A 22,314-nucleotide genomic window follows, 5' to 3' on the forward strand; every position below is an offset into this window, starting at 1 on the left:
TGATCCGTTTGAGTACATTAAAGCAGTCAAGATGATAGCAGATGAGCTAGGGGCAGATGATACCAGAGCCATTCAGATGGCAGGGTTCACTTTAAAATGTAAGAAGGCGAAGGAGTGGTTTGGCGTCTATGTGGACCCTAGGTTGGATAACATGTCTTGGGAGGAGTTTGCTAATGAGTTTGCCGGATGGGCATTCCCAGATAGTTCGAAAGAGCTAAAGATGATAGAGTTTGAGCAGCTCAAGCAGACAGAGGATATGAGTATTGATGAGTTTACTGACAGGTTTCTGGAGTTGCTGCGGTATGCAGGACAGGCCTATGATACGGAACAGAAAAAGGCTAGGAGGTATGCTATGAAACTGCATTCCAGGTATTCCTCTTTGATCCATGCAGCCGAGAGGGAGAGTTTCCACACCGTGGTGGATTTAGCACGGAGGATGGAGGCTAGTGCCATTATACAGGGTACAGTGAAACAGCAGCCGGCACAGTCTTCTGGTTCTAAGACCCCAGGTAGGGGTAAGTCAGATCCCTCTTCACAGGGTGCAGCAACTTCCAGTGGTAAGAAGTGGAGTGGTTCCACGCAGAAGTCGAGGAAGAATAAGTTCTGGAATAAGATTAAAGCAGGTCTGGGATTAGGCAGTGGCATGAGTTCAGGCTCAGAGGTTCCAGTGTGTGGTCGGTGCGGTAAGGCGCACAGAGGAGTTTGTCGTTTGGGGATTACAGGATGTTACAGGTGCGGCCAGGAGGGACACATGGCTCGTGAGTGCCCTCAGGCATCTTTCACGGCACCATCCCAGCAGACAGCTCCAGCTAGCATGCCACAGCCACCAGTTTCAGTTATGACACAGGGCAGAGGCAGAGGGAGAGGGTCAGCCTCTTCATCTGCAGGTCCCAGAGGTGGAGGTCCGTCAGCTCCGGCGCGGATTTTCACGATGACACAGCAGGAGGCAAACACTTCTAACACCGTGGTGTCAGGTAATCTCCTCATTGGGTGTTCTGAGGTGTATGCTTTGTTAGACCCTGGTGCTTCACATTCCTTTGTTGCTCCCAGAGCCATAGAGAGAGTGGGTTTGATGATGTCTGGGTTAGAGTGTCCCCTATGGGTCAGTGGCCCTAAGTGTGATCCATCGTTGGCAGAGACAGTCTGTCGACATAGTCCAGTGTTTATAGATGGTAGATGCCTTCCAGCTGACCTTGTGGTTCTAGAGTTGACAGATTTTGACGTCATTCTAGGGATGGATTGGCTATCTGCATATGGTGCTACCTTGGACTGTAGAGACAAGGTAGTTAAGTTCAGAGATGAGGATGGATCTGAGTTTGTCTTCAGAGGAGACAGGAGGGGCACGCCTAGAGGTCTGATATCAGCCCTACAGGCTCGTAGGTTGCTCAGGAGGGGATGTCAGGGGTATCTAGCTCATGTGAGAGAGCTAGACAGTCAGGTTAGGGACCCCAGTTCAGTGCCCGTAGTCAGAGAGTTCCCAGATGTGTTTCCAGATGAGCTTCCAGGACTACCACCTGATAGGGAAATAGAGTTCGAGATAGAGTTAGTGCCTGGTACCAGACCGATCTCTATTCCTCCCTACAGGATGGCCCCAGCAGAGCTAAAAGAGTTGAAAGAGCAGCTACAGGAGTTGGTAGATAAGGGTTTCATCCGTCCAAGTACCTCACCCTGGGGTGCTCCAGTGTTGTTTGTCAAGAAAAAGGATGGATCCCTTAGACTTTGTATCGACTACAGGCAGTTGAACAAAGTCACTACCAAGAATAAGTATCCTCTCCCCAGGATCGATGATCTATTCGACCAGCTAGCAGGAGCAGGTTGTTTTTCTAAGATAGATCTAAGATCGGGCTATCATCAGCTGAGAATCAGGGAAGAGGATGTACCTAAGACAGCGTTCAGGACCAGATATGGGCATTATGAGTTTTTAGTGATGCCGTTCGGGTTGACTAACGCCCCTGCAGCATTCATGGATCTCATGAACCGAGTTTTCAGAGAGTACCTGGATCACTTTGTTATTGTCTTCATAGATGATATCTTGGTGTATTCCAGGAATGCAGAGGAGCATGCCCATCATCTGAGGATAGTCCTGCAGACCTTGAGAGAGCATGGTTTATATGCCAAGTTCTCCAAGTGTGAGTTCTGGCTAAGGAGCATTTCATTCTTGGGGCATGTAGTGTCAGATCAAGGTATAGTAGTGGACCCCAAGAAGATAGAAGCTGTAGCCAATTGGCCTAGACCCACCACAGTGACAGAGGTCAAGAGTTTCTTGGGTTTGGCAGGCTACTACAGGAGGTTCGTTCAGGACTTCTCTAAGATAGCGGCTCCTATGACCAGATTAACCAGAAAGAACCAGAGATTCACATGGTCGGACCAATGTGAAGAGAGTTTTGAAGAGTTAAAGAAAAGATTAACTTCAGCACCGGTTTTAGCTCTGCCTACTAGTGATGAGGACTTCACAGTATTCTGTGATGCGTCCCGAGTGGGATTAGGTTGTGTGTTAATGCAGAATGACAGAGTAATAGCTTATGCTTCTAGACAGCTGAAGAAGCACGAGCTGAACTATCCAACACACGATCTTGAGATGGCAGCTGTTATCTTTGCACTCAAGATGTGGAGGCATTACCTCTATGGGGTGAAATGTGAGATCTTTACAGATCATAAGAGCCTACAGCACATCCTGAGTCAGAGGGAGTTAAATTTGAGGCAGAGACGGTGGGTGGAATTGCTTAGTGATTATGATTGCAAGATCCAGTATCATCCGGGAAAGGCAAATGTTGTAGCCGATGCCTTGAGCCGGAAATCATTAGGCAGTTTATCCCACATTACAGCAGAAAGGAGGCCGGTGGTGAAGGACTTCTACAGGTTAGTTGAGGAAGGGCTACAGTTAGAGTTAACTGGTACAGGTGCTTTGATTGCACAGATGAAAGTTACACCCGTGTTTCTGGAGCAGGTGGCTCAGAAACAACATGAGGATCCAGAGTTGATCAAGATTGCCAGGACTGTTCAGTCAGGCAAGAGCGAAGAGTTCAGATTCGACAACCAAGGGATTCTCCGCTACGGGCATAGACTATGTGTACCAGACGATATCAGTTTGAAAGGAGACATTATGAGAGAAGCTCATAATGCGAGATATAGCATTCACCCTGGAGCCACCAAGATGTATCAAGATCTGAAGAGAGTGTATTGGTGGCCAGCAATGAAGAGAGAAGTGGCACAGTTTGTGTCAGCCTGCGAGATATGTCAAAGGGTGAAGCTAGAGCATCAGAAGCCGGCTGGAATGCTTAACCCACTGCCGATTCCAGAATGGAAATGGGAGAACATAGCCATGGATTTTGTAGTGGGGTTACCGGCGACGTCCAACAGACTAGACTCCATATGGGTGATTGTGGATAGACTGACTAAATCTGCTCACTTCATTCCTGTCAGGAGTGGCTACTCTGTGGACAAGCTAGCGCAGGTATATGTTGAGGAAGTTGTGAGGTTACATGGGGCTCCTGTTTCTATAGTGTCTGACAGAGGACCCCAGTTTACCTCCAGGTTTTGGCGAAGTCTGCAAGAGGCTATGGGCACAAGATTAGACTTCAGCACTGCTTTCCATCCACAGACTGACGGACAGTCAGAGAGGACCATCCAGACCATAGAAGATATGCTTCGAATGTGTGTGCTAGATTTTGGAGGATCTTGGAGGCAGCATCTACCCTTAGTGGAGTTTGCCTACAACAATAGTCATCATGCTAGCATAGGGATGGCCCCATATGAAGCTCTGTATGGGAGGAAGTGCAGGTCACCAGTTTGTTGGGAAGAGGTTGGAGAAAGGTCCCTAGCAGGGCCTGAGTTAGTCGAGATCACGAACAGGGTGGTGCCCATCATCAGAGAGAGGCTCAAGACTGCTGTTAGTCGGCAGAAGAGCTATGCAGACGTTCGCAGAAAGCACATAGAGTTTGAGGAGGGGGATCTGGTCTTGTTGAAAGTGTCTCCAATGAAAGGGGTGGTTCGTTTTGGGAGGAAAGGTAAGCTGGCTCCGCGGTACATTGGACCTTTTGAGATTTTGCAGAAGGTCGGAAATGTGTCGTATAAGCTTGATTTGCCTATGTCTATGGAAAGAATCCATCCAGTCTTCCATGTTTCGATGCTAAGGAAGTTTGTGTCAGATCCGAATAAGGTTCTCAGCGAACCAGATGTGGAGATCCTAGGTGATCTCACGTATGTAGAACAACCAGTGAGGATCATTGACACCCAGATCAGAAAGCTAAGGAACAAGGAGATCCCGATGGTGAAAGTCCTCTGGAACCACCATAACATAGAAGAGTGCACCTGGGAGACACGGGAGTCTATGCTCCAACAGTACCCCCATCTCTTTTGAGGTTAGTGTTAGCTTCTTTTGTTCTTTATGTGCTTTATGTTATGTTTTTACTCTGTTTTGAGTTAGAGAGGAACATTCGGGGACGAATGTTCTTAAGGGGGGGAGAATGTAATACCCGGCTAGACCCCGGTATCGGAATTCCTACGTTCCGGCGGATTTTCCGTTGGAAGTCGGGATTCGAGGATGTCGGAGCTTGCCCTAAGGGTATAAGAAAGGTTTTTAAGATATAGGATTTGGAGGCTGAGAGCATGAGTTGTGCTCGGATTCTGCCTTTCTGGAGAATCCAGGTTCGGCCGCCGAAGTAAGGTTCGGCCGCCGAACCCCTTGTGGAGGCAGTTTCGGCTGCCAAACTTTGCCCCCGAAAGCTTGGCTTTTGGGTGAGAAAGGGGCTTTCGGCCGCCGAAAGAGGGAGTTCGGCCGCCGAAAGTGCATGAGTTTCGTCTCTGGACGAGACTTTCGGCCGCCGAAGGTGCCGCCGAACATGCCTGAGTTTCGTCTCTGGAGAGGGGTTTCGGCCGCCGAAAGTGCCGCCGAAAGTGCCCAGTCCAGCCTTCTTTTGCCCATTTTTCCATGCATGCCTATGATGTTTTAGAGGGGTTTTGGGGAGATAGTAGGAGTTATGTTTAAGTACGTTTGGTCCTCATTTGAGTCCACCTGTGTAGGTACGGACCCGAGAGACCAAGGAGGCCCACAGAGTTAGAGTTACACAGAGACTGCTCAGCAGTTGACAGAGGTGAGTGGAACAGAACTTTATTTTAAACGTTAAGAACTGTTTTAGCATGATTCATGCATCATTAATGCCATGTTTATGTAGGATGCTTTGCATTAGTATTCACCAAGTTGATGCATTGCATTATTACTTGTATATGTGGATTGGACCGAGGCGATCTCAATAGCCCATAAGTCTGTCATTATTGTATGTCCTGTGTGAGCTCTTTTGGGGCCGGGCATTTACCTTGGATGAGTCCTGTGAGAGCCCTTATAGGGTCGGGCACCATGAGTAGTTAGTGAAAGACCTGTGTGAGCTCCTTTGGGGGCCGGGCACTGACAGAGGGAGTTTTGGGATCATGTCCAATCCGAGATGTGAAATGTTTGTGCAGTGATGCATCATATGATAGCATGTTTTAAATGTGATTTATTTTATAAATTCCGCTCACTGGGCTTTAGCAGCTCATCCCTCTCCCTAACCCCATTTTTCAGGGCCTCAGAGAAGAGAAAGAGAAAGAGAAAGCAAGGGTAAAGGTATATGTAATAGTATAGAATAGTGGACATGATAATGATGTACAGTACAGAGTTTATGTAATGTATAGAAATGATGTAATAGCAAGTTATGTATTGAGTTATAGAATTGTGCTTGGCCCTAGTGTATGTTTATCCCTTTGCACATGATCATTTTATGATTGAGATAATGTTGTTATGATGCGCTAGGCTTGGTGCATGGTAGTCTTTCTATCTCTGTAGTTACTGTATGGTACCATAGCAGGTATCACTCTTCGAGTGCATACAGACAGAGCATGCATAGTCCAGGCTTAGTTGATGAGAAAAGTTTCAAGAAAAGAAAAGATAGGCAAGCAAAGAAAAGAAAAAAAAGAGAAGAGTAAGTAACAGTTTTAAGCTTAAGTATGATCATGTATGGGTTTTATCAGGTACACAGAGTTGACAGTAGGCTTACTACGGGTCCCGGCGGCCTTAAGCCGATCTGGATCCTAGTGCCGGTGATGGTCCGGTAAGCGGGCTGTTACAGATAGGGCCTTTGCTTCTTTCTCCCCCACCAGTGTTTGTTCAACGGCTCTGGTCCCCAATCTTGCCTGCTCTTAGGCTTGTCTTGTCTCTTATCCTCCCTGGCCCTTCCTCGTCTCTATCATCTTTAGCAAACCTGCTTGCAGTTAAAGCGTCGTCCTGCCTTATATACTTCTCTGCTCTTTTCATAAGCTCTGTTGGAGTGGTAAGGGGCTTCCTGCACATAGGGGTGAGCAGTATTCGGTTCAAACCGAAAAAACCGACCGAACCGAACCGATTTGAAAATTTGGTTCGGTTTTTTTTATACTTCGGTTCGGTTCAGTTTTGATCAGAAAAAAACCGAAAAAACCGAACCGAACCGATTAGTAATAATAATATGTTTTTTCAATAATATATAGAAATTAAATCATATTAAAATTAAAATATTTTAATTAAATTTTAAAACATTAAAAATAAAGTGTAAAAAATAAAAAATCATTAAAAATCGAAACCGATCAAACCGAACCGAACCGAACTGAATCAGACCGGTTCGGTTCGGTTCGATTCGGTTTCTGACCAAAATCGGTTCGGTTTTCATAAACACTCAAATTTCGGTTTTCAGTTTATTCGGTTCGGTTCGGTTTTGAACCGAACCGACCGAATGCTCACCCCTACCTGCACAATGACCCGAAGAACTCTAGGGAGGTAGTGCCCTTCTGCATAGCTTTTACGGCTCTTCCTTCATCAAGCTCGGGTATCTGCAAAGCTTCAGAGTTGAACATGGCCACGTACTCTCTTAAGGATTCATTCTTCCTCTACCGAACGATTTTCAAGTAGCTTGTCTTTCTCTTCGCAGGGATCCTAGCGATAAATCTACTGATGAACATGTTGGCCACGTCAATGAAGCTTTTAATACTTTATGTCTCCAGGCTGTTAAACCACACCCGGGTTAGTCCTGTTAAGGTGGTAGGAAAAATCTTGCACATCAAGGCATTTGAGTAAGTTTGCAATTCTATGAATGTCTTGTAGTTCAAGACGTGCTCCTTGAGGTTTCCTGTCATGTCATAAGCAGCCATTGTTGGCATCATGAAACTTTTTGGGAATAGTCTCTTGTTGAATCGTCTCACAAACAGTGATGAGGTTGGTAATAGGGGACTGCTGCTGTCTCGTGCCTCCAACTCCGTTAGTAGTTGTTCTTTCAGCCTTTCTAACTTCTAATCTACATCTACGTCCTCCCTTCTGAGCCTTTCTTAAGGCGGTAGTTTCTTTCTAACTCTTCACTCTCCTACCTTTCCGCTGGTTCAGAGGAATTACTCTCAGCCCCATCATTCTCAATGAGCTCTCTCACTACCCTGCCTCTTATTTTGGCTATCAGCTCGTTCCTCTGACTGACCTCTCCATCCCCATCATCTATTTTCCTATTGTTCTGTTGAGGGGCTTGATAATTTAGTGTAGGTTGAGGTTCATTAACAGTGAACCCTTCAAGGACGGGTGGTACGCTCAGTGGGGTGTTGAACCCTCTCTGTTGCAGCATCTGGCCTAGCCAGTAAGCGGTGTTCTGTAGCTGGAGAGCCATATTCTGCAGCTCTTGGTCAGATAAGGTAGTTCATGGCATAATCCCTACTGAGCTCGGTGAGGGATTAAATAACGTGGGTAGCTGACTTATTGGAGCAGTCAGGCTATAAAATGAGAACTATGGTCCTTCCTGAGTAGAACTATGGTCCTTCCTGAGTCGAACTCAGGTCATTTGGGATGTTTCCGGTATGGTTTTCGTCGTGATTGACCATGTGGATCTTAGCGGGTGAAATGAGAATGAGAACTCCGATGATGAAAAAGATCTTCTTCGTTTCTACAGACGGCACCAATTGATATTCTGAGATCCAGTAAGGGGTAGATTCAAGGTGTATTTTAGTAAGTTTAGTATAGTGTGTCTCTCCCTTACTTCCTTTGTTCCTTTTCTCTTTTGTCGTCTAGTGACGCTTAACTGTTGTCTTGTGTTTGTACCCTCATATCACAGTCACGCTGACCGTACGTATGAATATACAGTGTCTTTTTCTATTATTAGGCGATCATTTAATTCCATTCGGCGCTATGTGGATATGATTCCGAGCGTCACGAGGTTTGTTATTTCACGGGGTCAAAGGAATAAATGAAATTAGACCTTCCACGCGTAGATTCGAGCCTGATCCAGCTCATCAATGTGAGTTCTGTATTTATACATGAAATAGATCTGACTGTCGAATTTTAATAGAGTTGAAATTTGGTATTTCCAATATCGATCTAATCTGAGCTGGAATGTTCAGGTTCAGTCACCATCAAATACTAAATAATATTTTTTTAAATATATTCTATTAAAACTTTAATTAAATTCTACATAATTTTTTATAAAATGAAATTCAACCAAACTCTATGCGAGTTTGAATACAGCTCGGAAAAAAAAAATGGCAACGGCCATATAATTTCTTCAACCACCCGTGCGTGAAGGGTACAATACAATGCCATCTCGCAGATGTGGAGGAAGAACACAAACACGTGACGCTTTATGCGTTGCCTTCACGCTGATATGGTCCCACACACCCCTCTAACTACATTTTTTTTACCAACATAAAAGTATTGCATTTACTACGGCCAATGGGCCAGGATGGTTATAGTCTAACACAAAGAGTCTTGAAAATAAACCAATCAAGTCCAACCCAATTTAAAATACCAAAATCCAAAAATCCAAATCTCACTACCCATAATTCGGAAATCCATATCCGGACACTCTTATCAGATCCAAACTAACCGCATTGCATTCCTCACCCTCATCTCTCTCAATCGTTGTTGCACTGCTGAAAGCGCAGAATGCCAGATTAAATAAAAATACAATGAAGAGAAATCACAACATAAATCTAAATCCATTCCCAATCAAATTATATTAGCAATAAAAAAAATAGAAGGTACAATCAAAACACATATACAATTAAAATTGGATCGAAAGAAGATATAATCGGATAAGGGCAGTTCAAGAGAAACTGAACTTAAAACGAGGAAATACAACAAAATTTACGGTGGGTCATCGATTTATAAAAGCCTAACCATTGGATGGTTGATGCCATCTCCAGTTGAAACACCCTACAGAGTTAAAGATTTTTTTAAAACTAAAAGACACAATTTCCAAACTTTCAAGGTAGGTAGGGTAAAAAATTTATTAATAAAAAAAACAAAAAAATGTACAGAAAAAATGAAAACAACAAAATAAATTATAAAACAAATTAAAATAACCATCATCTACTCCGTCATGATGAGAGAGAAACTGAAAAGGAAAAAAAATGAAATCAAAGTACTCTGAAAATGACCAAGAAACAAACAAAATGAAACCCTTGCCAATGTCGATGACCTTTCGAATTCCTTTTTTCTCTTGATTCTTTCATTTTTTTTTTTTCTTTTTTAGGTTCTCGATTCTCTATATAACTACATAAATTTAAATAAAACTTACAACTTTTACAAGTTTAAAAAAATATGTATAATACTGTAAATTCATTGTATAATATTACTATATTATTAATAAAAGCAAACACTTCATGCCTATATTTATAAACCAAATATCTATTGCGTTACAATAATGAGTTTTTCTGAAAAAATCACTGCAAATACATAAACAAATAACTAAGAGAAATTAATAATAACGAAAAGTGATGCTTGAGATTATTAGAATACCGTATAAACTATAGTTTATAGAATATATTTAAATATATAATGTATTTTTATATTTTTATAAAGTTAGTTTTTAAAAAAGTTATGATGAAATTAGTTGTTTTAATAATTATTATTTAAATTTAAAAATAATATTCATGAATTAAAGTAAAAAAAAATCTGAAAATATTATTAAATGATCTAAATTTCAAGATGATAACCATCAATAATATGAGTGAATAAAGTCCTGTCTGGTATATATATCTAATTAATTTTAAATATTATATTATTGAAAATTATAGTATATTTTATCTAAAATTATAATAATATCCATCTAATATTGTAATGTAAGTGAGACAAAGAAAATATGTTTTCTATGAGAATAATAAATTTTCAGCACAATTATAAATGGAGATAGATGAAAATATTGTTTATTTTTAAATATATTTATTTAATTTATAATTACATAATAAAAAAAATTTCCGTTGACCGTAACACCGAATAATTTATCATAATTTTGCTAACCGAACCAACGTCTGAGGAAGTAGACCAGAAACCGTAGGCAAAAACCGAAGAACCCTAACTGCAAAGGAGGAAGTGGAACGAGCCGACCAGGTGGGGCCCAACTAAAAATCTAAAAACAGAAAAAGTTTCAAAAAGGGAGGACCCAGAGCGGTCTGACGTGGCTTTCGAGGACACGTGAGGGTTTCTCAGCTTCAGCTCCGCATTACACGACAAAACTCACCTACGTGATTAACAGTCTCCCTCGCCCCGTGTTGATTAGTTGAGTTTCTAGCAATACTACCGCACAAACACACTCACACGCATAACACGAGGTCACCCTTCCTTATATAGAACTCAGAAAAAACTTGATGAATGGTAGGCGATGAGAGCTCACGGGGACTACTAAGAGGCGGCTCGCAAATTAGCATAACTAGGTGGTCGTAAAATAAAATTAGCAGAACTAGGCGTCTCACGCTCGCCAACCATAAGAAGCTCCGCTATTTCTTCATTTCATTTCGCCTACTGCCTGCTCTTTCTCAACAGCCACAAGCAACATAATAATAATATAAAAAAAACAGTCTCTCTTTTCTTTTTCTTCTCTCCTCTTTTGTTAGGGTTTTTGCCGGACAAGCTCCAAGTGGGATACTGCAATGGCTTTCTCTGCTCTTCTCAGATCCACAGCTACCTCTCCTTTGATCGAGGCTTCTCGCACCGACCTCTCTCGCTCCCCCTCCGATCCATTTAAGGTTTTACTCTCCTGTGATCGCCGCCTACTTTTGGATCATGTCTTTGTTGTTTTTTTATTTCTAAAGCTTGCTTCGGTTTTCGGATTCTGTCTTTTTTTTTTTTTTTTTTTCTAAATTTATCTCAAGAGTCTCTTATGCTTAAGATATACGCCCAATAGATAAGAAAATGGAAATATGTTTTCCGTTGCTTTCCTTTACTTTATTTTTTTCCCTCTATTTTGGGAAAAAGGAAATGAAAAGCTGGCTTAGGTAAGCTGAGCAATGAAAAATTCGTCTAATATATCCTTGCTCTCTTTTTTTTGACTAATCAAGTACTGTTTTTTTAGCTAATACAGACCTCGCAGTTTCTTGTGTTAACTTTCCGATTGCTTATTAATGTTTAGAACTGGCTAAATGACGGGTTATGGATTCTACTCTGTTTTTCGTGTTCTCAACTGGGTGTCGCTATGCTAATTTTCTAGAAAATTTACCGAGATCAATATATATAATTTTTTTTACAATTTATCTAAGTGTAGCATATATGACGAGTTAAATGCGTTTATATCTTTGGACATTTCAATAATACACTCTCGTTCTTTGCCAAATATTCAGGTTTCAAGCGTTAATTTCAAGCATGATTTAATATCTTCCAAGAGCATTTTTGGAACTTCAGTTCCGTCTGGATCTTCTTCATTGCAGTTAAGTCAGACAGTGCTTTAGCATTTCAATGACATATATGACGTTATTAGTATGCATTTCTCTACGCATATGCATGTTTTATTGTGTTACTAATATTATTATATATATTATTTTTAAAGTGGTGATGATACATTTTAAACCATTCAGGGGATGCAGTGCAAGAAGTTTCCAACCCATCAAGGCCACAGCACTTGAAATGCCTCCTACTGTCATGAGTAAGAATTATTAAACTTGCATTAGTTTTTGCTTCTTTATCAAACTTGGTCAGGATTTGGGAGATGTATTTTCTCTGATGTAGCTTGTCTATTCTTTGTTTAGAATCACGGAGTGATGGGAGGACAAAGATTGGAATCAATGGTATGTTTTCGTATAATTATAATAATTATTATTATTAGTTTTTTGCTGCTTTTCTTTTCTATTCAGGGCAGAGTATATAACTTGCAGAATGTTTCAAAGTCTGATGTAAGTTATGTCTAGGTGAATTTAGAGATGTATTTAATGGTATTGCTGAATGGCTGTGTTGGCAGCTCTGTGTTGGTCACATTATTTTATTATAGGTTTGTTGTTATCTTAATATTGGGGAATTTTAGTGGATGAAGAGGATGTATTCCAGATACATGTTTAAATATAGAGATTATTTTCCATTACAAGGACTTGGATGAGGTTCTTAAGAGAATTCTTGTGTTTTGTAGTGGTTCTTAAATTGTCTCTTAACTAATTCTCGAGTCACAATAAGAGCTTGGGCTAAGAATGCTTCATTCCTTAATGAAAGAGCATGTCTATCACAACAGAATTTATTCAAAAATATTTTAGGAAAAAAACAATTGTAAAAGAATGACCAAGATTGCTTATATAGAAACTATTGCTCAAGGATTGGCATTGAAAATCTAATTCAATTTCTTATTTTACCATCTCTCTTTGCTGTGGCTTCTTAAATGAGGGTTTTTTGGTTATGCACAGTAGAATTTCATGTTATTATATTGATGCAGGTTTTGGTCGTATTGGAAGATTGGTTTTGCGAATTGCAACTTTGAGGGATGATATTGATGTGGTAGCAGTTAATGATCCTTTTATTGATACCAAGTACATGGTAAGTTTGTGCATTTAGGTTTCTTCACAGTGTTTTTTTTTTTTCTTTTTGGTTTTAACATTATACCTCGGTTTAACACTTGCTGTCAACCCTTCTTATAATTCCTTGGGAATCTATTCCCTGTGGTTTATAGTGCTTGTAACTGGAGCATTGAATTTGTATTAGGACTAGTAGATTGTGCAAGGAGCCCATGATATTTTGTTAGAAGGAAAAAAAAACGCGAGTAAGGTTTTAAATGGATTATTGAATATGATTTTGTGTGTGTGTGATATATATGTAGAATGTGATTATTACTTTATTGAAGGATGGTATTGTTGCTAGTGCCACCCTTAGTATGAGAATGGTCTTTTGCAATGATTTAGGTTGGCGTTGCTTTGCTTGGTTTCCATTCAATAATGTGTATATTCTTTTGATGGTGGTGGGTGGTTGAGTAGTTAAGTTCTTTTTAGTTATTCAGGTTTCTTTGGTTTGGAAAAGGATGGGCGCATAATGCTCTCTTTGTTGCACCTTATCCAGGCTTACATGTTCAAATATGATTCTACTCATGGAGTTTACAAGGAATCCATCAAGGTTTTGGATGAGTCGACCTTGGAAATCAATGGGAAACAAATCAAAGTTTCAAGCAAAAGGTATTATCCTGCAATTGTACTCACTCTGGGTGCGTCAGATGGTAATAGGAACCCTTGTCAGAACTTTTGTTTTTATGTGAGAACTTCAAGCTAACAGTTAAACTAATCTCTTTGCAGGGACCCAGCAGAGATTCCTTGGGGTGATTATGGGGCTGAGTATGTAATTGAATCTTCCGGGGTTTTCACTACACTTGATAAGGCTTCAGCACACAAGAAGGTTGGTATTAACCATCAGTTTTCCCCTGAATCATTGACATGTAAAGTCTAAATTCAAGAGGAGAGCTTGTTTTTTAATCTGCTTTTGCAGGGTGGTGCCAAGAAAGTGGTAATATCAGCTCCCTCTGCTGATGCACCAATGTTTGTGGTGGGGGTGAACGAGAAGACATACAGGCCAAACATGGACATTGTTTCTAATGCTAGCTGTACCACCAATTGTCTTGCTCCTCTTGCAAAGGTCCGTTTTTATCATGAGATTTCAAGACTTATTGCACATTGATGATTAATCAGTTTGAGAGGTTAGCTATTGTTTTTCTAAGTGATTTGGTAAGGGACTAAGGGTTATGCTGGACAGATATGTCTAATTTGAATCTTGATATGATTATGTATCAAATGTAATTAATTAGTTCCTCATCTTTGATCTTGTCTTTGTTTCTTTCTTGTGTTTGTTGAACTTAGCATTCAATGCTCTCATTTTACAGGTAGTGCATGAGGAATTTGGTATAGTTGAAGGTTTAATGACGACTGTCCATGCAACTACAGGTTTGTCTCTCTTTTCCCATCACAATCTCACATGCAAGTTATGGGGTTTGCTGAATTTATCATGATCAATGAGTCACATGGTTATGATCTTTATTCTTTAGCAACACAAAAGACTGTAGATGGTCCATCAATGAAGGATTGGCGTGGGGGCCGTGGAGCAGGACAAAATATCATTCCTAGTTCCACTGGTGCTGCCAAGGTATGAGATTGAATTTCTGAATGTGGATGAACTTTGTGAAACGGGGATTTCTTGTTTGATAATGAATTTAAGATATAATTAAATGCTTTTGGCTTTGTAGGCTGTTGGAAAAGTTCTCCCGGAACTCAATGGAAAACTTACTGGAATGGCCTTCCGTGTCCCAACACCTAATGTTTCTGTTGTGGATTTGACTTGTCGACTTGAGAAGAGTGCATCTTATGAAGATGTTAAAGCAGCTATCAAGTATGCTTGCTATTTCTGGTTTGCAATCTTTTTTAGGGGTGGATTTGATTTTTTTTTTTTTTTTTTTTTTGGTGTGCGTTTGCGGGGGAGGGGGGGGATGTTGGATTATGCTTGGAAAGTCATGTTTTTCTAATTTATTTTAAAGTCTATTATTCAGCATTGACTAAGACTCTGGTCATCAAATGAAGGTGTGCATCAGAGGGACCCCTAAAAGGCATTCTTGGTTATACTGATGAGGATGTTGTCTCTAATGATTTCGTTGGTGACTCGAGGTCTCTTTTTCCTTCTCTTTCTTTGTGTGTATGTGGTGTGCCATTCCATTTTATAACAATAATTAAAATTATTGGCGGTGCATTTGTTGGTATCTGAAGTTCAGGAGGCAATTCTATGATTTTAAGATTATCTTTGTTATTTCTTATCTAACTTGTGAAGGCTTGTTTTGGGCTTGATATTTTTGCTGTGTTTTCATGATTATGTGATAGTCTGAAATTCATGTTCAACATATTAAACAACCATGATAATTTGAAAAGCTGGTTTGCCTGTGCCCCTTGTGGTGTTCCGAGTCCTGTGATTTATCATCTCATCAGATTGAAAATGATGGCATGACCTGAAATTGATCATTCAAATAGTGTTTAATGGTGTTTCGTCATTCTAATCGACTACTTCTATTGCTCCAGGTCAAGCATATTTGATGCCAAGGCCGGGATAGGATTGAGTGCCTCGTTCATGAAGCTGGTGGCTTGGTATGATAACGAGTGGGGATATAGGTATATCATCTCGTTCAGTTGATATTGTGATGATATGTGACAATATAGTTTTTATTAACGTTTCACAAATTGTCATTGTTACCTTTCCCACAGCAACCGAGTGCTGGACCTGATTGAGCACATGGCATTGGTTGCAGCACATCACTAAAGAATTTTTAATGAGGTTTATAGCTGCCGACTGCAGCAATTTTAGCATGTGCTGAGAGTTTAATCCGAAGTGTAGTCAACAGATTTTCTAGTGATTCAGTTTTTGCCAAGTGGCCTTTTTTTGGTCTGATAATTTGAATTTGGACATCCCATGATGCGACATTGAAATAATGTGATATTCAACATGTATTGAGGTCTGTTTATTAATAAACCTCCGTGTGGACATCCTGATCGTAGAAAAGTTACTCGGTGTTCCTTTCGGTTGGTGTTGTATTTATTGGCGGATTAAATATGATTGTTTTTTGACAAATGAATTGCAAGACGGTCACGCCATAAGTGCATTTTGAGCCTTAATATTCTTCGCGATTCCTTGTTTGGAGGTACCCTCTGTCGTATTCATTATTGTAACTAGCAACAGTTTCTCCTTGGCACATTAGCGGGTTCGAAGTCCTTTTGAGAAAATTTCCACTTATCATAGAATTGCAAAGATGAAATTGTTCGGTTCTGTTCTGTCACTGATGAGACGTATCCGGCAACGGCAAGAATATGAGAACGCCTTGGCGTTATTTATACTTTTTACCCGGAAGCTTCACGTAACGTTCAACCTCATTCGAGCTTGTAAACACGTGATGAATGGATGAGTTGAGCGTCCACTCCTCGATTTTGAAGCTATATATTTTTTTTCTGGATTTCTTTTAACAAGGCTCGCACTATTTCCCGATTATTTCGTACAAACAATTTGTTTGCTCACCTGATTTCTGAAATGAAATTCATGTGAGCTTGAAAATAAAAATTAAAATCTGTCAAATCATCCCAAAAGCTGATAGAGCTGCAGTTAATAGGAACAAAAGTTTTGTTTGGTTCCCAGCATTTCATAGTTTTAAATAAAAAAAACAAAAAAGAAGGTAACTTCTATATGAGATGACAATTTACTGAATAGCTCACATTTTTCTTTCTATTTAACATAACCGCAATCTGCTCAAACATGTAAAATTCCCTACAATACCAAGCCAACCAACCCCATTACAAAAAGCCATCATCACCTAGAGAAGGAAAAAAAAAAAAAAAGGCACGAAACACCAAAACTATACACCAAGTGAAATTGAAAATGAAAAACACTGCCACTGCCACTGCCACTGCAGCCACCAGACCTGACCATCGTCACTTGTCAATACCCCCCTCACTGTTACCACCCACCATTGCAGCCACCGTCAATATTAATAGTGATTAAAAGAATAATAGAACACAGTATAGTGAGTCTTCAACATTATTACACTGGTATTACATCATTCTTTGAGGTGTCTTCACATCTTAAAACAATACCATCTAGGCTTGCTGGAAAAATACATTTGGCCCATTGACACCCTGTTGTAATTGGCTCAGGTGGAGGAACAATCATAAGCACGTTATCATTCCTTTGAACAACTCCCATTACACTAACAGTACTTCCTTCTTTGATATACCTGTATAATCAACATTAGCAATTTCTACATATTTACAAACTCATCAATGGCATTATGCTAATGCTTTTTCTTTCTTTGGAGCTATTAGCTAATTTATATTTAATAACAGGAAGCAAAAAAATTAGGCATTTAGTTTTCAACTTTGTTGACAATAAGGTATAGTGCTTGGTTGAACCATATGCTACTATATGAGATGCTTCAAGGCTCAATTTCCCCATATTCATTTAATTAGCATTAATGTTGTTAAATTTAGGTCAGGCTTAACTCACCCCAAAAGTTAGCTCAAGAGGGAGGAGTGCCTATGGCCCATATAAGGGGCACGTTACCCCTTTCCACAACCGATGTGGGATTCAACACACTCCCTCATGCCCAGAATTTTTACTGGTGCGTGACACATTTATGGGGCGCCCAACATCGGATGGGGAGGCTATGATATCATGTTAAATTTGAGCCAGGCCTAACTCTCCCCAAAAGCTAGCTCAAGGGGGAGGAGTGCCTATGACTCATATAAGGGGCACATTACCCCTTTCCACAACCGACGTGGGATTCAACACCCCTCATGCCTAGAATTTTTATTGGTGCGTGGCAAATTTATGGGGCGCCCAACATCGAATGGAGAGGCTCTGATACCATGTTAAATTTGGGCCAGGTCTAACTCACCCCAAAAGCTAACTCAAGGGGAGGAGTGCCTATGGCCCATATAAGGGGCACATTACCCCTTTCCACATCCGACGTAGGATTCAACAAATGTTAGTTTATATAATCCAAAACTTCAGGATTCCAGCATATTGCCAGCAAATTCAAAGCCCATAGTCTCACTTTTAAACACATTAACCTATAATTCAGGCATTATCCACCCACTATTAAAATGAGCCTTAAAAAATAATCCTAAATAAGGGGAATTTGTGTGTTTGCTATCACCGGGTTAAATTCATTCAATTTATACAAAAGGGGAAAAGAAGAGAAGAAGAGAAAAATTGTAGTATTAGCAAAACAATAATATAAAGCATTTTTATCAACAAGAGAGAGCTCTTACCCTTCTTTCATTTGCATTATTCGATCATCTCTTGAAAGGTTCCGTTCTCCTAACCATCTGATGAACTCTGGAGACAACTCTTCAGTACCGGGGTTGACATCAATGACGAGGGAATCATCAACATAAGGGGTCACCCTTGCTCCATAGCCAGTTTTAACCAATGCTCTTAACCCAGATTGGAAATCAGAGATGTAGAAGTCAACTGCACGTCTCTGTCAAATAAAATTTATACAAAAGAATCCAGTCAGAAGTATGCAAATCTCAAAAACAGAAGTAATAAAGTTTATTTCAATGGGCACGTGAGACTCAATAATGGCACATATGAGCATATTGCCCATCCAGCATTCCAGTTGACTTCTATAAAAAGCAAGGATAGCAAATTAACCTAGCTTGAACAACATAAGGCAGTGTGGCAACACAAGAAAGGGCATGCATTACCCATGTTATTAAAAACAACAAAGTGAAGAGCTGGCTGGCAACCTCTTCAGTAGCAGCCACTTGTATCTGATCAAAGCCTCTTCTACATGCATGATGCACAATTGTAAGGCACTTTGCAATTCATCAAAAGTTCTAAAATGGACACAAGTTCCTCAATCTATTAAAATATCCAGACCCTGATAACACACACACACACACATGCAGAGGAAACCTGGTGTGAATAATATTACTCAACACATGATAACTATCCAAGAAATATACCAAGTTAGTGTTCCAATTACTCACTTCTAATGATCTGAGTCCCCAGGTGAAACGTCGATGAGTCGGGTTAGCTGCTTTTGAATCCCATCCTCGATACTCATACAAACTTGTGGATGCATACACACATCTAGGAACTTTTTGGAAGGATGACTCAAGAGGCACATTACCACAGGTCACCACCTACAAACACCCAATAAAGCATTTGATTATAGATTTAACCAGAAAAGCAGTAAGTAATAGCCATCATATATATAACCAACAGGCTCTTCAAATGCATTGGAAATATAACTCCTAAAGAAAAGAAATCCCAATTTAATGCTTGAACATAAGGCCCTTGTCCACAACTTCTGCAATAGATATTATTCCTCATTCATCCATTCCCTCTCCATAATATAGTCATTCATGTGACACTTCAGCAAATATAGAACCACAGCACAATTTCCAAAAACTCCATGTGGAATTCAGATAATGCTTTAATGCAGTTTGGCACATGCACAGGTAACTTACAAACACTTAAGCACTTAATTACACTATACCACAAACATAATCAAGATGAAATATTATATCACAAAAACTTATGCATTACCCCAGATATCTTTACAAATTGTCCATTCTTGGCATTTCGCAACTCTGCATCTGGGTAACTAGCAATAAAACCCATGATAGCTGTCCTCCCAAAGAAGGTATTCCATATGAATAGTCCAGCAACAGCACCAAAAAGAACCACAACAACGATTAGGAGAATGGCATTATGCACTGCTCCAAGGATAAAACCACCAGCAATGAAGCCCATGACAAAAAGTAGAATCAGTGACCACAATATTGGTTTTGGAAAGTTCTTTCTGAAAGAAAAGTCATCTTCTTGGCTAAGGACAGTAACTGCTTGATTGTGAACAACAGCAGATCCTGGAATTTTCATTGATCCCATAGAATCTAAAGGGCCCGATACCTTTCGAGGTGCTCCAGATGAATTTAAGGGCCCCGATGAAATAGGCCCAGATGTAATGAGACCAGTTGCAGGAAGAACAGGAGGAAGGGGGCCAGAATTTTGGCGGCCAGAGGGTGTCACTCCACCAGACTGGGGGCCAGATGTCCTTTTTACAGGATCTCCATGCCTATTTAAGGGTCCAGAATTAGATTTCTTCAATGAAGCTGAACCTGACACGCCTCCAGACGATGCAACACCTGATGTGGTATAGGCAGCTCTAGCTGCTGCATTAGGCAAAATTGGTCCTGAATGTGAAGCAGCACCTCCAAATGATCCTGTCCTTGAAGGAGCACCAGTTATAGGTCCAGATTTTCTAGACTTTGAGCCATCCACAGGAATATCAAACATTTTACCCAATTCTCCCGACTTCTTGATATCACCACCAGTGTATGGCATGGCCACAGAGCTCATTGTTGGAGTCCTTTCCTTTGGTTGCTCAGGCCTTCCCGATACATAGAGGCCATTGCTGAGCTGATGAGATGGGAACCGAGAACCCATCTAGCTTTTTATAGAGATTGCAGGAGATATTACACAATAAAGCTGCTAAGTGTGGTGACGCACAGGTCAAAGCCGCCCTACAAATAGAAAAGACCTTAAGAGTTTAGGCAAATTGTTTGGTATTAAACAGTAATTAAGGATGAAAAAGGGGTGATACGCAGCCAGGCTTCAGAATTTGATTGAGAAAAGGGATCTGGCATGGCGCGTAACACATAAAGAACAGAAAAAAGGTTGTTGCAGATAATACTGCAGCAATAAGGTTACAATAAGCTGCACACAGAATAAGTGGGTTGCTAGTGAAACATAATAACATATTGGCTTAATCATGCATCTGTAAACCAACAGAAGAATGGAAACTTCAAATAAAATGTGAGTGGATTCTAACACCAAGTGAAACATATAAATGAGATAAATATGCCAAAAATAACATATCCCAAATATCCCCAAATGCTAGAATTAACAGAAGCCAACCCTGTAAAACTGTGCAGCAGCATCAGATCACCAACACAAATCGACTAGAATCCTCATGAGACATAAGAACACCAGTGTCCAAATAATATTTCAAAATTACTATATCGACAATGCCCGTTTGAACACCGAGTCAGGGAGAAGATGTGAAATGGATGTAAACTCTATTCAAGTATAAATCAACCATAAAATCTTCCGACATCTACCATCCACGTAACCAGAAGATATTTCACACAAATCAATGAACTAAGTATTCCAATATACTATTTTAAGGATAGTTAAAGAGCAAGGATTAAGATGTAGGAAATTGATGCACAGAACCCCAGATAATATAACAACTACCCTTCAGTTTATTTCATTATTTCGTTTCCTGCATTTTACACCATCAGAAATAAATTTCAGAGAATAATAATAACAGCATTAAGAAATGAAGAAAATTCGCCAGATCTAGCAACTACACATCTCACAGCCTAAGAGCTCACCTGAGAGGAAAACTTTACTACATAAATAGAAGAACTTCAAATCTAGGATTCAATAGAATCTAAGGAAAGGGGAAAAAAGAAGATAGAGGGAAAGACTAAACAGAAGCATCGAAATCTATTATTTATAGAAAGATATGACCAAAATAAGACATAGTTTAGAGAGAAGGAATATCAAAGAGCCAACTTCGCAGCTCAAATCGAGAGAATAAAGCATACCCAGATGACATTTCCACGAAAACTCAAGAAAATGGGTAGATCTAACCCCAGATGGAGTTTTGAAAGCAAAATGTAGCATGAAGGGAAGAAGATATAGAGGGGCAAGGTGGGAAGCGATAGAAGAAGAAAAAGAAGAATGGTGGCCATAAATCATACCTGAAGAATTAGAAACGGAGGTGTGTGTTGTAGAAATCTGGAGAAGATTAGGAAACAGCAACAGCAACAACAACAACATGGGTGAATCAAAAGACAACAGTGGTAGTAGTACTAGCATATCCCCCTCTAAAGACTAACTCTTTCTCTCACTAAAAAGTAAAAGTTTTCTCTCTCACTCTAAAAATCTTCTCTTTTTTGTGAGTGTCACTTGAGAGAGCCGCAACAGGCAACTGGTGAGTTGTCTCGTCCGGCAAAAGCCTCCGAACTCAGCAAAAAATGATTACTAAGCAAACCCTTAATTGCTATTATTATTATTATTATTATTATTTAAAATATGATTTAATTAATAATTAATAAAGTTAAAGACATGTACTATAAGCTCCATTAATTTTACAATTCTCAAATCATATATTTCTATCGATATAATTAATTAAAAATATATATATTTTTATAAAATTAGATATAATTAATTAATTTAATCATTGTAAAATATATTTTCATATAAAAATGTAGGCTTATAATAATCACATTCTAATCATTATTCTAACCCCAACAAACAAACCTTCAATCGCACTTCTCTCTTGTTAGCCAGGGAAATGCCAGATAGGCCCTTCGCTCGCTCTCATGTGAAATTACTATATTATCCTCATACGTTTTTATAATGAATTTTTAATATATATATATATATTTAATGACTGCATTTTTTTTAAAAATTAATTGACTTAGAATTCAACATGCATAAACAAGGATGCTGCTCCTTTCTGTTGGCTGTTACGAGGAAGATCTATTGGA

The 22,314-nt window shown here is 39.8% G+C and overlaps 2 protein-coding genes across 5 annotated transcripts; one reads left to right on the plus strand and one right to left on the minus strand.

Moving 5' to 3' along the window:
* The first annotated feature begins 10,665 nt into the window (after positions 1 to 10,665).
* On the plus strand, positions 10,666 to 15,870 carry LOC110616889 (glyceraldehyde-3-phosphate dehydrogenase GAPCP2, chloroplastic). 3 transcript variants are annotated; one of them, XM_021759401.2, is made up of 14 exons: positions 10,679 to 11,004; positions 11,596 to 11,681; positions 11,830 to 11,897; positions 12,001 to 12,039; positions 12,672 to 12,772; positions 13,289 to 13,401; positions 13,519 to 13,618; positions 13,709 to 13,855; positions 14,100 to 14,160; positions 14,262 to 14,359; positions 14,460 to 14,602; positions 14,791 to 14,874; positions 15,280 to 15,369; positions 15,463 to 15,870. In XM_021759401.2, exons 1-14 carry the CDS (start codon positions 10,909 to 10,911, stop codon positions 15,515 to 15,517), a joined length of 1,281 nt encoding a protein of 426 aa, XP_021615093.1. In that variant the 5' UTR covers positions 10,679 to 10,908; the 3' UTR covers positions 15,518 to 15,870. The 3 variants fall into 3 exon arrangements, with proteins under 3 accessions (XP_043813338.1, XP_021615095.1, XP_021615093.1); XM_043957403.1 differs by lacking the exon at positions 14,791 to 14,874 and having other exon boundaries at positions 10,666 to 11,004; XM_021759403.2 differs by lacking the exons at positions 15,280 to 15,369; positions 15,463 to 15,870 and having other exon boundaries at positions 10,666 to 11,004; positions 14,760 to 14,869.
* A 574-nt stretch (positions 15,871 to 16,444) lies between these two features.
* On the minus strand, positions 16,445 to 21,793 carry LOC110616888 (uncharacterized membrane protein At1g16860). Of its 2 annotated transcripts, none has more exons than XM_021759400.2 (5): positions 21,523 to 21,793; positions 19,301 to 20,277; positions 18,739 to 18,894; positions 18,016 to 18,227; positions 16,445 to 16,979 (listed from the first exon to the last, which is right to left on the minus strand). In XM_021759400.2, exons 2-5 carry the CDS (start codon positions 20,198 to 20,200, stop codon positions 16,787 to 16,789), a joined length of 1,461 nt encoding a protein of 486 aa, XP_021615092.1. In that variant the 5' UTR covers positions 20,201 to 20,277; positions 21,523 to 21,793; the 3' UTR covers positions 16,445 to 16,786. The 2 variants fall into 2 exon arrangements, with proteins under 2 accessions (XP_021615092.1, XP_043813336.1); XM_043957401.1 differs by lacking the exon at positions 21,523 to 21,793 and adding an exon at positions 21,151 to 21,488.
* Between the last annotated feature and the right edge of the window lie 521 nt (positions 21,794 to 22,314).

This window comes from Manihot esculenta, chromosome 6 (genome assembly GCF_001659605.2).
Source record: "Manihot esculenta cultivar AM560-2 chromosome 6, M.esculenta_v8, whole genome shotgun sequence".
Taxonomy (NCBI): Eukaryota; Viridiplantae; Streptophyta; class Magnoliopsida; order Malpighiales; family Euphorbiaceae; genus Manihot; species Manihot esculenta.

Excerpts from the sequence above, each read along its gene's own strand:
- LOC110616889 (XM_021759401.2), top strand. The coding sequence starts at position 10,909 with ATGGCTTTCTCTGCTCTTCTCAGATCCACAGCTACCTCTCCTTTGATC. Across the intron at positions 11,682-11,829 it reads TCTGGATCTTCTTCATTGCA|GGGATGCAGTGCAAGAAGTT; the intron begins GTTAAGTCAGAC and ends TAAACCATTCAG. Across the intron at positions 12,040-12,671 it reads GACAAAGATTGGAATCAATG|GTTTTGGTCGTATTGGAAGA; the intron begins GTATGTTTTCGT and ends ATATTGATGCAG.
- LOC110616888 (XM_021759400.2), bottom strand. The coding sequence starts at position 20,200 with ATGGGTTCTCGGTTCCCATCTCATCAGCTCAGCAATGGCCTCTATGTA. Across the intron at positions 18,228-18,738 it reads GGGGACTCAGATCATTAGAA|AGACGTGCAGTTGACTTCTA; the intron begins GTGAGTAATTGG and ends TTTATTTGACAG. Across the intron at positions 16,980-18,015 it reads ATAATGCAAATGAAAGAAGG|GTATATCAAAGAAGGAAGTA; the intron begins GTAAGAGCTCTC and ends TTGATTATACAG.